The following is a 14,180-nucleotide window of genomic DNA, read 5'->3' as shown; positions in this document are numbered from 1 at the left end:
ACTGAAAATGCGTTTTTTGAAAATGCATCTTGAAAAAAAAAGTATTTTAATACAGTTAGTTTGAATTTTGCAGTAAGTAATTATAATATTACGTTAAAAAAAATCTGTTCGGGAACTGAAAGAACCGGTTCTTCCAAGTTAGTTAAGGCAAAAGATCCGTATCTCTAAGACAAACTTCCAATTCCATCGTTTTTCACAGAAATACGGTTCTGATATTCTGCTTCTTCCTCCTCATGGCTCATTACCATGAAGGCCTTCCTATTGGCTGCTCGGCTTCAAAACCTCGCCCCTGATTGGGCATTGGCGCTGGGCCTCACACCCACACTTAATCCTGATTGGTTGGCTGCGTAGCGCTGCGTCGCTGTCTCTTTATCAATTCAGACAGCGCCTAAAATATAGTTTTGTTTTTCCCAGAAAGGCGTGAAGTCAGTTGGTTTTTAATGAGAAGCGATGCTCGCCTGTTTTCGCAGATACGGAGGATTTCTGGCGGAGCTTTGATGCGCTGCACTGATGAGCTAAATTTCTGAGTTTAAAAAAATGAGCTCAAAGAATTTTCGTCTGGATGATTTCGTCGCAGGATGGATCGGCGGTGAGAAATAAACTCTTCTGCTTGTTGCGTTGGGTCAGAAACGCTTTGTTCAGTGGAGGAAAACGATGAAGGGAATCATTTTCAAAAAAAATTCTTTCTGTAACCGTGAATTTCTTTGCTAAATTACATTTGAGAGGTAAGATAACCTGCTTCATACACCTGCACAATCTTCCGTTGATGTCCAGCAGCAACTTTAAAGATGGAAAACTACTGCATCCTCATCCTGTAAAAACAAAGGGGGGTCTATACAGGAGTCCTCCTCCTCCCTCCTCCGTTTTCACCACATTGGAAAGCTCTCTCCTTTCCTCCTTTTATCATCAAAAATTAAATAAAGTTGTAATTTTTGCTTATATAAAATAGTTTTCGACTGTGCGTTACTCGTTACGTACAAATTGTTCCTGTTGCTCTGAAATCCGCTTTTAGTAAATGCTTGCAGTGAACGATGTGGCCAGTAGGGGGCCCTACTGCTTACTTTCATACATTGCGTAACCCAAATAGAAAAGTAGGTCTGGATCTGGAATCAAGTGGTTGTTTGTCCAGTAAAAAGAAAGTATTTGGTTTGCCAATCATGTAAAATAAAACTTAATGCAATAATAAAGTTAATTAAATTAATTTTAATCATTTTTGAAAAGTGTTGCATCATATTAATATTATTTTGTATACTACAAACAAAAAAGAGACTAGAAAAAATTTAATGCTGAAAAAATGTGAAGTTAAAAAGTTAATTGGTTTAAATGCAGTAAAATAAATAATCTGCAACTGGAAAAATATCTTGTTCAGATTGGTTGCTTCTGTACTGTGGCAAAAAAATAATTTAAAAAAAGTGTTTCTATTTTATTTACATCACAGTACATCACTTGGCAAATCTGATTTCCTCCATCCAGCACATTTTTAATCTGTAATTCTCAGTGTTACTTAATTTATGGATTTATTAGATTAGATTTCTTTCTTTGAGTGAATTATATGGCTTGTTACTGACACTAACAAGCCAGATTTAAACTTCATTTTTCTTTTGAAATGGGCCCAAAAGAAAAATGTTTCCTGAGAAAAACATGGATACTTTGCTTCCTCTGATCAATTTCACATCTTTCTTACGGATGAAGAAGAGGACATAAATATATAATCTTAAACCAAGCAGATTACAAATTACACTTTCTGCACCTCCTCTGGATTTTCTGATTGCACAAAGTCTTGGAGACATGGACTTAGCTGATTTAAAAAAATACTCATCAACTCCCACCGGCTCAAGTAATGAAAACTACAGCTGTTGGTGTTAACTTTTTTCGTGCTTCAGATACAATAATGACTGCAGAACTCACTCTGAAGATGTTGAGATTCTCATTTTAAGGGTGTCATTTTGTCAACTTATTAAATACAGAGTTAAAAGCTAAATCATCAAAATGTTATTTAATCTAAACTCATTGCAGTTTTGACACTTTTTGCAAATAAACAACATAATACTTTCTTTGAGTGAATTTGTGTTACTGAGTTATCTTTGGAAGGGAAAACATCCTTGGTGTTTTTCTTGTGTCTAAAAGATGAAAAGTTCTGGTATTTAAGACGTTTCCCATTTTACTGCTAAACTTAAAGTGAGGGCTCCAGTTGGACTGCTCTTTCTTTACAACGCTGCATCTTTCTGAGTTATTTTTAGCTCTTCCAGGGAAACAAAAACACTGGAGTAGATCCACAGGAGACTAACGGATAATTAATGGGTTTGTTCTCTGTGGGATCATATGCACAGCATTGGGAACAGCTTGCTGCATGTGTGGCTGGGCCTCATATTCATACTTTCTGACATACCAACCCGTCAGAGTGATAAAGAAAGGCTTTATCTTCAGATGTCAGCGGCGTCATGTGCAGCATCGGTCCCAGAGCTCAGAAAAGCTCTGAGCACATCAAGCTATTACTCTCAATATAAGAGCTTTATGTTTGAGTCCTAAATATGTTTGCTGGGGCCCACTGGGTTAGCAGAACATGTCATTATCTTGGTCCCAGGGTTGGAAATTTTCCCGTTGAATGGTTTGTTTGCTAACAGTTCTTTTGTGCCGCTGTCTAATAGTCTCCATGTTTTATCTGTAAGACCCAGTAGAGATAAATCCAAATTGCCTGCTCCAACTGACCAGAGCGTACTCTTTATGCAAACCTTTCTGCATATCTCTGAAAGTTTCATCACAAAGCTACCATTCAAATAAAGCAAATTATCAGACCCTTTTTGATGAGAGGGCGTGTTTTTGTCTGAAAAAGTAACTAAACTCTCAGAAAGTTAGCAGGTCGTGTTTTTCTCTCAACAACAAAGTACCTTGTGTTTTCTTCTTCTGGTACATTCTGTATTCACTGCGTCTGTCTGTGTTTTTCTGCTGGCTCCAGGCGCCTCCAGTGTGGTCGTAGGACATCCGCTGGACACAGTGAAGGTAATTAAGACTCAACTTCCCCGTATTTCAATCTTTACAACTGTCTCCTGATTACAGCATGGTAAAAGCCTCTATAAAAACACTACCACATGTTGCTCAATAACTTCTACCTCATTGCACTAAAACCTTTTAGACATGTTGATTTGATTTTATTTATGTGCAGCTACAAAAAGTATGGAGGGGAAAAACAACAATCCTTTCTTCTTTTCAACAAACAGGGTTAACATTTATGCATTTTCAGACAGAGTGACATTTCTCAACATTATAGAAAAGAAAATGGGAGTATTTGTCTCTGACATTTCTGAATAAAAAGGTTTAATGATTTGATTTTAAAAAGTCTGATATTTAACTGAAGAAAGGTGGAAAAGTTCCTACAGTTTGGAAATTAGACTTTCTTCTATAGGAAAGGATGGATGGCTGGCTGGTTGGTTGGTTGGTTGGTTGGTTGGTTGGTTGGTTGGTTGGTTGGTTGGTGGTGGTTGGTTGGTTGGTTGGTTGGTTGGTTGGTTGGTTGGTTGGTTGGTTGGTTGGCTGGCTGGCTGGTTGGTTGGTTGGATGGTTGGTTGGTTGGTTGGTTGGATGGTTGGTTGGTTGGTTGGTTGGTTGGTTGGTTGGTTGGTTGGTTGGTTGGTTGGTTGGTGGATGGTTGGTGATTGGTTGGTTGGTTGGTTGGTTGGTTGGTTGGTTGGTTGGTTGGTTGGTTGGTTGGTTGGTTGGTTGGTTGGTTGGTTGGTTGGTGGATGGTTGGTGGTTGGTTGGTTGGTTGGTTGGTTGGTTGGTTGGTTGGTTGGTTGGTTGGCTGGCTGGTTGGTTGGTTGGTTGGATGGTTGGTTGGTTGGTTGGTTGGTTGGTTGGTTGGTTGGTTGGTTGGTTGGTTGGTTGGTTGGTTGGTTGGTTGGTGATTGGTTGGTTGGTTGGTTGGTTGGTTGGTTGGTTGGTTGGTTGGTTGGTTGGTTGGTTGGTTGGTTGGTTGGTGATTGGTTGGTTGGTTGGTTGGTTGGTTGGATGGTTGGTTGGTTGGTTGGTTGGTTGGTTGGTTGGTTGGTTGGTTGGTTGGTTGGTTGGTGGATGGTTGGATTGGTTGGTTGGATGGTTGGTTGGTTGGTTGGTTGGTTGGTTGGTTGGTGGCTGGCTGGCTGGCTGGCTGGCTGGCTGGCTGGCTGGTTGGTTGGTTGGTTGGTTGGTTGGTTGGTTGGTTGGTTTGTTGGATGCTCCTCTCTAATGGACGTTTTCATCCTCCAGACGCGGCTCCAGGCAGGAAGTGGCTACCAGAACACGCTGCACTGCATCCTCTCCATCTACAGGAAGGAGACGGTAAACACCTGACCTTTGAACTTCTCCCAGCCGCCATTTTAACTGCACGTGACTTCCATCTTAGGGCACATAAATATCTGTTGATTTCCATCATACTCATTACATCGTGACTAGTTATTTTTCTTCCTTTTTTGTCAGTTTTCTCCAGTTTTATTGGTTTACTGTATGTAATTACAGCTCTGTGGACAGCTGTGTTTTGATCCTCAAAACATTTTTTGTTGCCTCTTTCTCTATTTGTTCCACTTATTTTTTGTTTTGTTTAAATGGACCAAAAGTCCTGATTTTTCTCTTCTTTTTTTAATGCGACGCTCAGGTGATGGGGTTCTTTAAGGGCATGTCTTTCCCGCTCGCCAGCATCACTGTCTACAACTCAGTTGTGTTTGGCTTCTTCAGCAACACTCAAAGGCTCATAAGCAAGTATCGCTATGGTGACGGACGGCATCCCTGCGGCATGCTGGACATGACTGTGGCCAGCATGCTGACCGGACTGATCTCAGTGGGGCTCGGCGCTCCAGTGGACCTGGTCAAGATCCGACTGCAAATGCAGACACAAATGGTTCTGGCAGGTAAATCTGTGTGTTTGTTTTTTTCCTGTTTGGAGGTTTTATTTTTCTGTAATTTACTGAGGAAAATGTAAAAACTACTTTTTTTCTTAGCAGCAATCTTGTAAAATTTGCAGACTGGTCCCTTTTTCCTCCAGAAATGTCACTTTCGGTTCCATCAGAGCCGATTTCCAAACTGAACTTGATTAAAATATCCCCCTGTTTTCTTCCCCTTTGAAATATTTTTATTATGTCATGTCCGAGTTTGAATATTAGAGTTTTTTCTGAGGGCATATAAATTTCTTAGTCTCACCATTATCGGGTCTTGCAAGGTCATATCAGACAGTTTGGTCTGCTGTGATCTGTTAAACAGTAAACCAATAAATTCAGGGTTGACGTAGGTCAATTCTTAGATAAAATGGTAGATGAAACATTTATAGCCGCTTCATGGCTTTTACTCCTGACCTTGTCTAGTAGTTTCTCAAAGACACTTTGGCTTTGATTTCTAAAATGTCTTTTATTGTTTTATACTGGTGCAAAGGTCCAAAAAGTTATGTCAAACTTGAGGACGCGGTTTGGACGTCAGCGTCGTGGAACTGATGGTTCTTCGTGGTTAATAAACTCCAGCTTGTTAAAGCAGTAGTGCACAGCTGGTCATGTGGTAAAATGATGTCAGATTTTTAATGGCGACTGTGAAAAAGTGCTGAGGTAACCTGACAAAAAAGTTGTTGAAAACTCTGTAATTGTTTTCAGAGAGAAGCTTGCTGATGTGTTTTGCATTAATATCCTCCTGCAAATGAGCATAATTTAATTTAATCAAATGATCCTGCCTGATCCGGAAGCAGGTAAAAAGTCCAAACTATCCCGATACTCTCTACAAAAACACAAAAGTTACTATTTTCTTGTGCAACTATGTTAGTACACCTGAAATTAGTCAAAAATAACATCCAAGTAACTTTTCAATAAGATATTGGAGCTTGTTTTAAGTCAATTCCTTAATGTTGCTAAAAAAAAATCTACCAGCTCCATATGCAGTTTATTTTACTTATAACATAGGAAGAATGTTTTGTTATAAGTGAAATAATCTGCCAGTGGAACTAGCACATTTTTTCACCATTATTAATGTATTATTTACTTAAACTTCTACATCTCACTGAAAAGTTGCTTGTAAGTTAGTTTGTCTTATTTTAAGTGTATTAAGATTTTTGCACAATAAACTAAATTAAATGGTAAAATGTTGTGTTTTGCAGTGATCACCTTAAAAGAGCTTACATATGTACGTTTTCAGTTATTAAAAAACTGTGGCTTACAGTGAGGTGCTCCATAATCCTAGCTTGCACTTTAAACATCCGACAATATTCGTTAAATCACAAAATAAATAAAATTTCCATTTCTCTTTCTTTGTGCCATCGCAGTCTGCCCCTGTTACTTCTGTTAAACTAATTTAAAAATATATTTTTCAGAGAACCTCCAGCTGGCTGGTAATGTGGCCAACGGCACCAACATCCCGCTTCGCTCCGTTGACATTCCCAACCAGCGGCTCTACAGAGGCCCGATCCACTGCATCAGCAGCATCCTGCAGACCCAGGGCATACTGGGACTCTACAGGGGGGCCGGGGCCATGATCCTGAGGGACGTCCCTGGATACGCACTCTACTTCATCCCTTACGCCGTCTTCTGCGACCTGCTGACCCCTTCCAGCTCCTCCAGCCCTCATCCCTGCTCCATCTGGCTAGCCGGAGGTTTAGCAGGTAAATAGTGGAATCAATACTAACTTTTACTACAAAGATTTGGATTCTGAGTTGTTTATTCACCTCAAGTTGGTTATGAAAGTAGCCCCAAACTAAAAGGTCAAAGGACTAAAAGGTATTTAAAGAAATAAAATTCAATCCAGTTGAATGCAATCAATAAATATTGGTGATAAGTCTAACAAGAGTTTTTTCAAAATTGAAGTATTTTCATTAAGTGAATTTATTTTCAAAACGTGTTGTCTGATCAGTGGAAACCCAACTAAAGTACATAAAATACAACTAATAAGACGTCCAGGTTAAAATGAAATGCAAGTTGTTGCAAAAATTAGACATTTTGTTGGCAAAATGTAAATATTTTGTTCTTAAAAGGTTCAATTGAAGTTGCATTTTCCCTTCACATTGCCATAACCTAACATTTTAAGATATTGTGCCCAGATGGTCTGCAGGATTGCATGGTCTAGCTGCACATTCCTGCTCTTTACATTCAACTTTATAAGCAAGGAGTGTGTTTTGAAAACAACTGAACCAGACTGCAGGGTACGTGGCAGAGAGATTTAAGGACACATGAATGACCGGGTCTCTGATGTTGAAAATAAAATTAAATATTCAAATTATTCACAAAATAGGCTTGATTGCATTAAAACATGTTGATTTTTAAGGATCAGCTGTTGAACGTGTTTTAGTTGATAAAAACAACAACTTGATAACAATAAAAGTAGAAAAACAACAACAAAAAAAGAGCAACGAAAGGGAGTAGGAAGAAGAAGAAAGCTTATTTAATCCTCCTTCACTTTTATTAATTATTACCAATTACCAGTTGATTTTAGGTTCCTGTCTCTTAAACAAACAAGAGACAGGAAACTGTGTATGATGTAAAATATATTCACATTTACAGGCACATTAATGTCACATTATTTGTAGAATAAAGAAATTGCTTATTTTCCAACATCTTAACTTTTATGCATGATTAAATTTTTTGTAGCTTCTGGTTATTATGATTAAGACTGTCCACTTCCAAAAGATTAATATTATGTCCTGCTTTTTTGTTTAGATACTTTGATGAACTTTGGTCGTAATCAAAATGATCAAATGTTGACCATGTATTAGGATTTTAAACCTTTGCATGTCAATTTGATTATATGATGCTAATATTTTACTTTCCATATATCATAGCATTGCTGAACTTGGAAATGTGTCTCTTAAATTAGCTTTGGATATATTACAGAAAAGATTAATTAAGTGACTTTTATGCATCATTTTGTGAAGCATTTCAAATTTCCTACAATCTAAATTTGAAAGCTAAAATGTCCCAGTTTATACCCTCACAGGAATTACAAAATACTGCCACACACTGCAAAAACAGAAATTTTGTGTTTTTGCAGTGCATTTCAGTTTCATTTTTAAGAAAAAAATTTTTTTAGCACAAAACCCCTAAGATTTTCATTATTTATTTCACTTTAGCCAACATTTGCTCTCACATTTGTCAAATGTTACATTTTAGCTCAGTCTTACATCCTGATGCTTTATCGTCTTTTTTCCCTCATGATTCTCTCATAACTCAGAAATCCACATGACTGCAGCCTGTAAGCTTTAAAAGTGCAGTGACCTCCATTTCAAGGGAATGTAGTTCCAAAAAAACAACATATGGAAAGACTGAGCATCTTGAGTCAGAAAAACCCCAAACCCAGATCCATGAAGACGAACGGGTGTCAGCTGACAGCCAATCAGGCGGCTCAGTTGGCGTGTATGCGTGCTGTATGTGCCGAGCAGATAAACGCTGTGTGGTAGCGAAGGATTGCTTCCAGATGCAGCCCGGCCAGCTGCAAACACGTGACACAGTGAGAGCGTAGCAGAGCGGGGGGCTCAGTCAGCTGCTCTGAGTCAGTGGGGCCCGAACAGGTTCGCCTTTTAAAGGGGTCCAAGTGAGGCAAAAAACTGGAGCATGGTCTAAATTATGGACAATATGAGAGAAATCAGAAAATACCAGCATTCAAACCCATTAAATGACCAGAACTGCCAGAAAAAGTAAGGCCATGTTGTCGAATCCAATCATGTTTACTGAACTAATCTTAACTACCTTCCTCTTATTCACATTTAAACTTGATCCAAAATGTTTTTCTTAAAGCATTTTGTCGTATTTGAATAAAATTTTGTCTTCAAAGTAGAAAGTAAAATGCCGAGTTCTTTTTTTATTGTTTTTTGCAAACCTCTTCTCAGCCCCCCTTCAAGACAACATTTACAGTCACATGTGAAAGTAGCTGCAAACTGCAGCTGCAACCATACATGTCTGAAAAGCAGAAGGAGAGCCTCCTGCACAACTGACAACAACAAAACACTTGTTTTTTCCTGCAGCTATTGTTAAAGCATCTGACCAAATGTGCTGGAGTCCTGCGTTGCTAGGAAACACCACAGTTTCCATTGAATGTGACTCAACAATCTGCAGGTCTTTGAAATGACTCATTTTCCAAAAAATATTAACTTATTTCTAAAAAAAAAAAACAACTGGGTTGTTTTAAGAAGCAGTTGAGACCCAAATGGAAATATAAAAATATGCAAAATGTGAATTATGCATAATAGATCCCCTTTGAATGACGGAGTTAAACAGGCTGCGTTGCCTGTCGATGCACCTTTCAGCCATCACCTGTCTGGGTGGGGACTAAATAGTCCGCAGCATTCCCTCCTTACGGAACGCTTTACCCTTCAAGACACGAGGAAATCAAAACTGGTGGTGATGCATTTCAAGCTTCTACTTCTGAGGAAGATGCCTCGGACCTGATCCACCCTGAGGAAACCTTGGAGAAGATCTGGGACTTGCTGTGGAGATTATATGTGAAGGATCTCAGAAACACCTCTGGGAAAGGAGGAAGTGATAAAAATCTCTGCTTGAACCCGGCTTCAGATAAGCAGTAGAAAATGACTGAATGAGCATATTCTCTGAATTCCTTGGTGAATTTCTTCCTGTATCAAGCATGTCCTCTGGTTTAACCCAGAGCCGTCAATGTGTTTGTCCTGGAGGTCTGATTTCTCTGCTCTTCCTCAGGGTCCATCTCCTGGGTCACGGCCACTCCAGCTGACGTGGTGAAGAGCCGAATGCAGGCCGACGCCCAGCTGCAGAAGAAGTATAAGGGAGTTTTGCACTGCATCGTCCAAAGCTACAGAGCCGAGGGAGCAGAGGTGAGCAGATGAACCGTAATCATTTAGTAAAACAGTCTTCTCACTGGATTTTCCAAGTATTTTAAATATATTTACACCCCTTGACTTGTTCTCTTAATCTGACAAACTAGAATCTTTGGCATGTATATTCTAATTTATTAAAGATTGTTGTAAATGTAACTTCCTGGTTGAGGTAAAGTTTAAGGGCTGTGAATACTCTACAATATATTTAACAATATTATTAATCTGCAGAATATTTCAGTTTAAGTTTTGTGTCATTAAACTGGGGATAAAACAGCCACCATTTAGTTTTGTATTTGTTCTTTACTACAAACTGCAGGATATGGATATGCTTCAGTTCACATGGAAACATTTAGCATTAATCATTAAACTTGTTATTTCCTGGCCTTTTAATGGTTCATTACACATTAAAATCCCAACTGGAGACAAACTGTGTGTGAATTCCCCTGAAACCTGTTTTCTCCTTTGAACTTCACTTAAAAACAACAACTCTAACTGGAAAACAAGTGACGACTTAAGGAGGCAAATGTTCCAGAAACAGGACATGTTTTGGTGACATTGTGCTGATTGCATGGTGGGGGGTTCATCAGGTGACTGACTGGCTGTAACTGGGCCTCGTTCTTGGCCCGGTCCGCCGCTGAACGCTGCGTCCAGATGTCAGGACTGTTTGTTGTGTCAGTGGAGAGACGTCACCACATCTGTGTTGATAAAAACAGCAGCAGTCATGTGATCAATACCAGAAGATCATTGATGTTCTGAGAAAGTGTACTGGACTGTTTGTGCAGCCTGACGCTCGCTGATCAATGGCTCGGGTTAAAACGGGTCAGAGTCCTGCAAAGTTAAATAACAAATCGCTCTGTATGACCTATTATTTTATCAGCTTAAAATTCTTTTAAGCCGATAAAAGTCGGTTATCTTAGTCCTGCTGTTTGATTTCGGAGCTGATAAAAAGCCATTCAAACTAATCACAAAGCCGGCAAAAGCAAATAAAAACTGTTTAAATTAGGATTTTAAAAGCTAAGGTCACACAAAATAAAGTCATTTCTACTGAGATTAAATTAACCTTAATTAACTTTTCTTTTTTTCACCTTCTTCTGGAGATTAATGACGGCTGCCAGGCAAACTATAAGGTGCATTACTGCCACCAACTGGTCTGAACAGGAAAAATCAAACTAGATTTATCTTTAAAGATAAAACTTTATTGACTTTTTATTTCTGTTATATTATCATAAAAATATGTTGGCCATGATTATGCAAATAATGATGCAACCTTTTTGTATATTTTCCACTTGTTTAAAGTTTATTTTCAGTTCTATGTGGTTTAGCTGATAATTAGCGCTTCTGTTTTTTCATGTTTTATTACATATCAACACATTTCTAAATGGCTTATAAAGTCTTCCTCTATCATTTATTTTCCAATATTTCTGCCAAATTTATTGAGCAAGCTCACTTTCATTAAGGCAAACCTGTTTTTAAACTACAGCAGATAAAATAACTGATTAATATTTAATTGCTAGAATCTGAATTTTCTTTACAAATTTCAAAATGAGAGAAAAATATTCTTTTCAAAAGGCACTTTAACATAAAAGTTTGCTAGAATGTGTTTAATGGCTTACAAGGAGCTTTTAAGATCTTTTGGTGAAGAGCTGAGTTTAAGGACACTGCTGAGGAAGCTTATAAAAGCTGCAGTGTCTGTCCTTATATTTGCATGTCCATGTCTCACCATTTGCTCATGTAATCGCAAATATGTCTTCATAGAGTGGAAAGAGCATCTATGACTCTCCACCTGAACTATAAGAACCATTGGAAAACCCAAACTCAAAGCTCAAAAAGTAGTTCCTAAAATGAGAACTGTACTGTTTTCTCTGCAGGTTTTCTTCCGGGGAGCTTCAGTGAACGCCATCCGAGGTTTCCCGATGAGCTCCACCATGTTCCTGATGTACGAACTCTCTCTACAGTTCTTCAGGAGTCATTAGGACTGCTGGGAGTCCAGAAACGCTCGGCCAGAAGCCCAGCGAACCGAAGCCAGTTTGCTTTAGACGAGAGATTGTGAGCACTTTATAATGGCTGAGAGTCAGCAGCTTTTAGTCAAATGTTTTAGGTATGAGCCAGAATTGATCTTTTTTATCACAGTTAAGTTACTTTAAAAGTGACGTCTTACTGTTTAATAATCTGAATCTGATAATTCAGATCACCAAAGTCATGCATGTGTTCCTGTGCAGATTTCTGCTTTAACATTTTAATTTGACGAAACACACACACAGGTGTTAAAGAAGACAGATATAATACTCTAGATATGCTAAGGAACGTTTCTCAAAGTGTTTCTTAAAATGATTTTTAATTATTTCTTAATAGATTTGTTGCAAATGTGATACTGTTATGTTTAAATAATCGATGAATGAGCGGCTGTAAAAGCAAAGAAAAGAAATTGCACAAAGAATTGTTGCACAATTTAGTATTATTATTATTAAGGGATGATAAAAATACATCTATGGAGGTAATGTGTCGCCTGAAGGTCTTTGAGAAAGATTAATTGGTCGCATAAACTGAAGCATAGGACACATTAGTTTTGCCTCGTTGAATAAACTTGTTCAATAAGTTTGATTAAAAAGTGTCAAAAGGTAAAAATGAAGGAAAAACTGCAAAAGATTGTATAGGACCATCCATGTGGCTTTTACTTTTATCCAGTAATTTTATGAGTTCAGCTGTTCTGTGGAAATTTTCCGCTATTTGAAGCACAATTACACTTTATGACCAAATGTTCTTTATTCTCATAAGAGAAATCTGATATTTCAATTCATGTTTTAATTGCGTTTTAGCTCTTTTTAGGTTGCAACGTAAAAGTAAACTGACAGATGGATAACTTAGGTGTCAACAAAACCTTTTCTTGCCAAGAAAAGAAAGCAGTGTTCCTTGAAGATGGTAAAGTCTGTTATGGATCAGTCCTGCAGCTGAATCTGAGCTGAGTTTACACATCTGTTGCTTTTTTTTAATGATGCCACGTGTTCGTGTCTGTGGGGCAAATTACAAGCACATACTGGTTTTTATTGCAGTGTTACATGGCATTCATGTGATGATCTGTTGGATAAAAATACGGCAGGCAAAAAGATCTGAAAATATCATTTTAGTGACATTATGTAAGTTAGACATGCAGGTACTGAGACATGTGAATTTTCTTAATGAATCTTGATTAATAACTGATTTAATTGGGATTTTTTTTAGAATTAAAGGGTTGAGGTGCAATTTTTAGAAATCACTGGGAAAAATATATATATTTTTAATGTATGTGACATTTTTAATACATTGTGATTATCAAACTCAATATTGTGATAATGTCTATTTCTACTTGTATTTGTTTCTTATATTAAGAAAAGTGAATTTTACTTCAGTTAATTTAAACTTTCTAATAACTTTTCTGATGTAACTGAGCCACAGTGGCACATTTGCATTGTTTTAAGTTTATTCTGCAGCAGATCGACACAATTCAGCCACTAAATTAACATCACCATCACAGAAGGAAACTCAAATGGAAATATTAACATTTTGCATAGCTTTATGCTGATGTAAATAAGTGTAAATATGTTTCACTGCTTTGGTGGATATTGAAAAGCCTGAAGTGTCTTATTGTACTTAAATAAATCTTTATGAGCCTCGTTTCAGTTCTGAATATTCTTCTGCCAGAATGCGATCACACGTCAGATTTAATTTATATTCACTATATTATGTTTGCTCTTGTTACATAACAGATTGATGCTCATGTTGCAAAAGGAATTGATCATTAATTCAGCATAAAAACACTCTGATTTTACGTGGCAATTTGAATTAAATCAATATTATTGACCATCATGTGTGCTCATTCCAGCTGAAGGATGTGTTTTGGGAAATAAAACTAAAAAATGGCAGAAAATATTTCTACGGGATTTAATTTTTATTTATTTCAGACATTTTCTTTACACTTTACTGTATTAACTGGTGAAGAGTCGTTTGTACGGAAGAGGATCAGGGCCACCGGGGAAAAAAAAGTCTGAATTCTTAGGTGGCCCTAATCCTCTTCCGTATGTTTGTGCAGTGATCCGGACAAGATTAAGTTTGGTCAAAACACATAAACTCATTTACTTACAAAGTAAACTAAAGGAATTTTTAGATTTTTCCCACTTACTAAATAACGTCACTTTTATCATTTATACAGTAAAAAAAAAAAAATCTATTTTTTCCTCCAGCTGGTGTCTTTCCACATAATTTCCAGCAGAGGGCAACACGCACACCACAAAGTATTCCAGCTGTTTCTTCTCTTGACATTGTTAAAAATAAATGTAATAGATTTTATCACTTTTCACACTTCTGCTGATGAAATATTTTCTGTATTACCTAGGATACTATTTTAAGACCATAATAGGAA

At 37.6% G+C, this 14,180-nt stretch overlaps 1 protein-coding gene across 1 annotated transcript; it reads left to right on the top strand.

The window, feature by feature from the left end:
• The first annotated feature begins 394 nt into the window (after window positions 1-394).
• LOC129360664 (solute carrier family 25 member 48-like) lies at window positions 395-13,440 on the top strand. The gene is made up of 7 exons (XM_055030994.1): window positions 395-589; window positions 2,957-3,000; window positions 4,243-4,314; window positions 4,628-4,880; window positions 6,320-6,607; window positions 9,648-9,781; window positions 11,653-13,440. Exons 1-7 carry the CDS (start codon window positions 538-540, stop codon window positions 11,755-11,757), a joined length of 948 nt encoding a protein of 315 aa, XP_054886969.1. The 5' UTR covers window positions 395-537; the 3' UTR covers window positions 11,758-13,440.
• Window positions 13,441-14,180: the final 740 nt, after the last annotated feature.

The sequence above is a fragment of the Poeciliopsis prolifica genome, unplaced genomic scaffold, assembly GCF_027474105.1.
Source record: "Poeciliopsis prolifica strain line A6 unplaced genomic scaffold, Auburn_PproV2 SCAFFOLD006, whole genome shotgun sequence".
In the NCBI taxonomy this organism is placed as follows: Eukaryota; Metazoa; Chordata; class Actinopteri; order Cyprinodontiformes; family Poeciliidae; genus Poeciliopsis; species Poeciliopsis prolifica.
Note: the sequence above shows the minus strand (reverse complement) of the source record. Positions and strands in the feature narration are given on the sequence as shown.

Excerpts from the sequence above, each read along its gene's own strand:
- LOC129360664 (XM_055030994.1), top strand. The coding sequence starts at position 538 with ATGAGCTCAAAGAATTTTCGTCTGGATGATTTCGTCGCAGGATGGATC. Across the intron at positions 4,315-4,627 it reads CCATCTACAGGAAGGAGACG|GTGATGGGGTTCTTTAAGGG; the intron begins GTAAACACCTGA and ends TGCGACGCTCAG. Across the intron at positions 9,782-11,652 it reads ACAGAGCCGAGGGAGCAGAG|GTTTTCTTCCGGGGAGCTTC; the intron begins GTGAGCAGATGA and ends TTTTCTCTGCAG.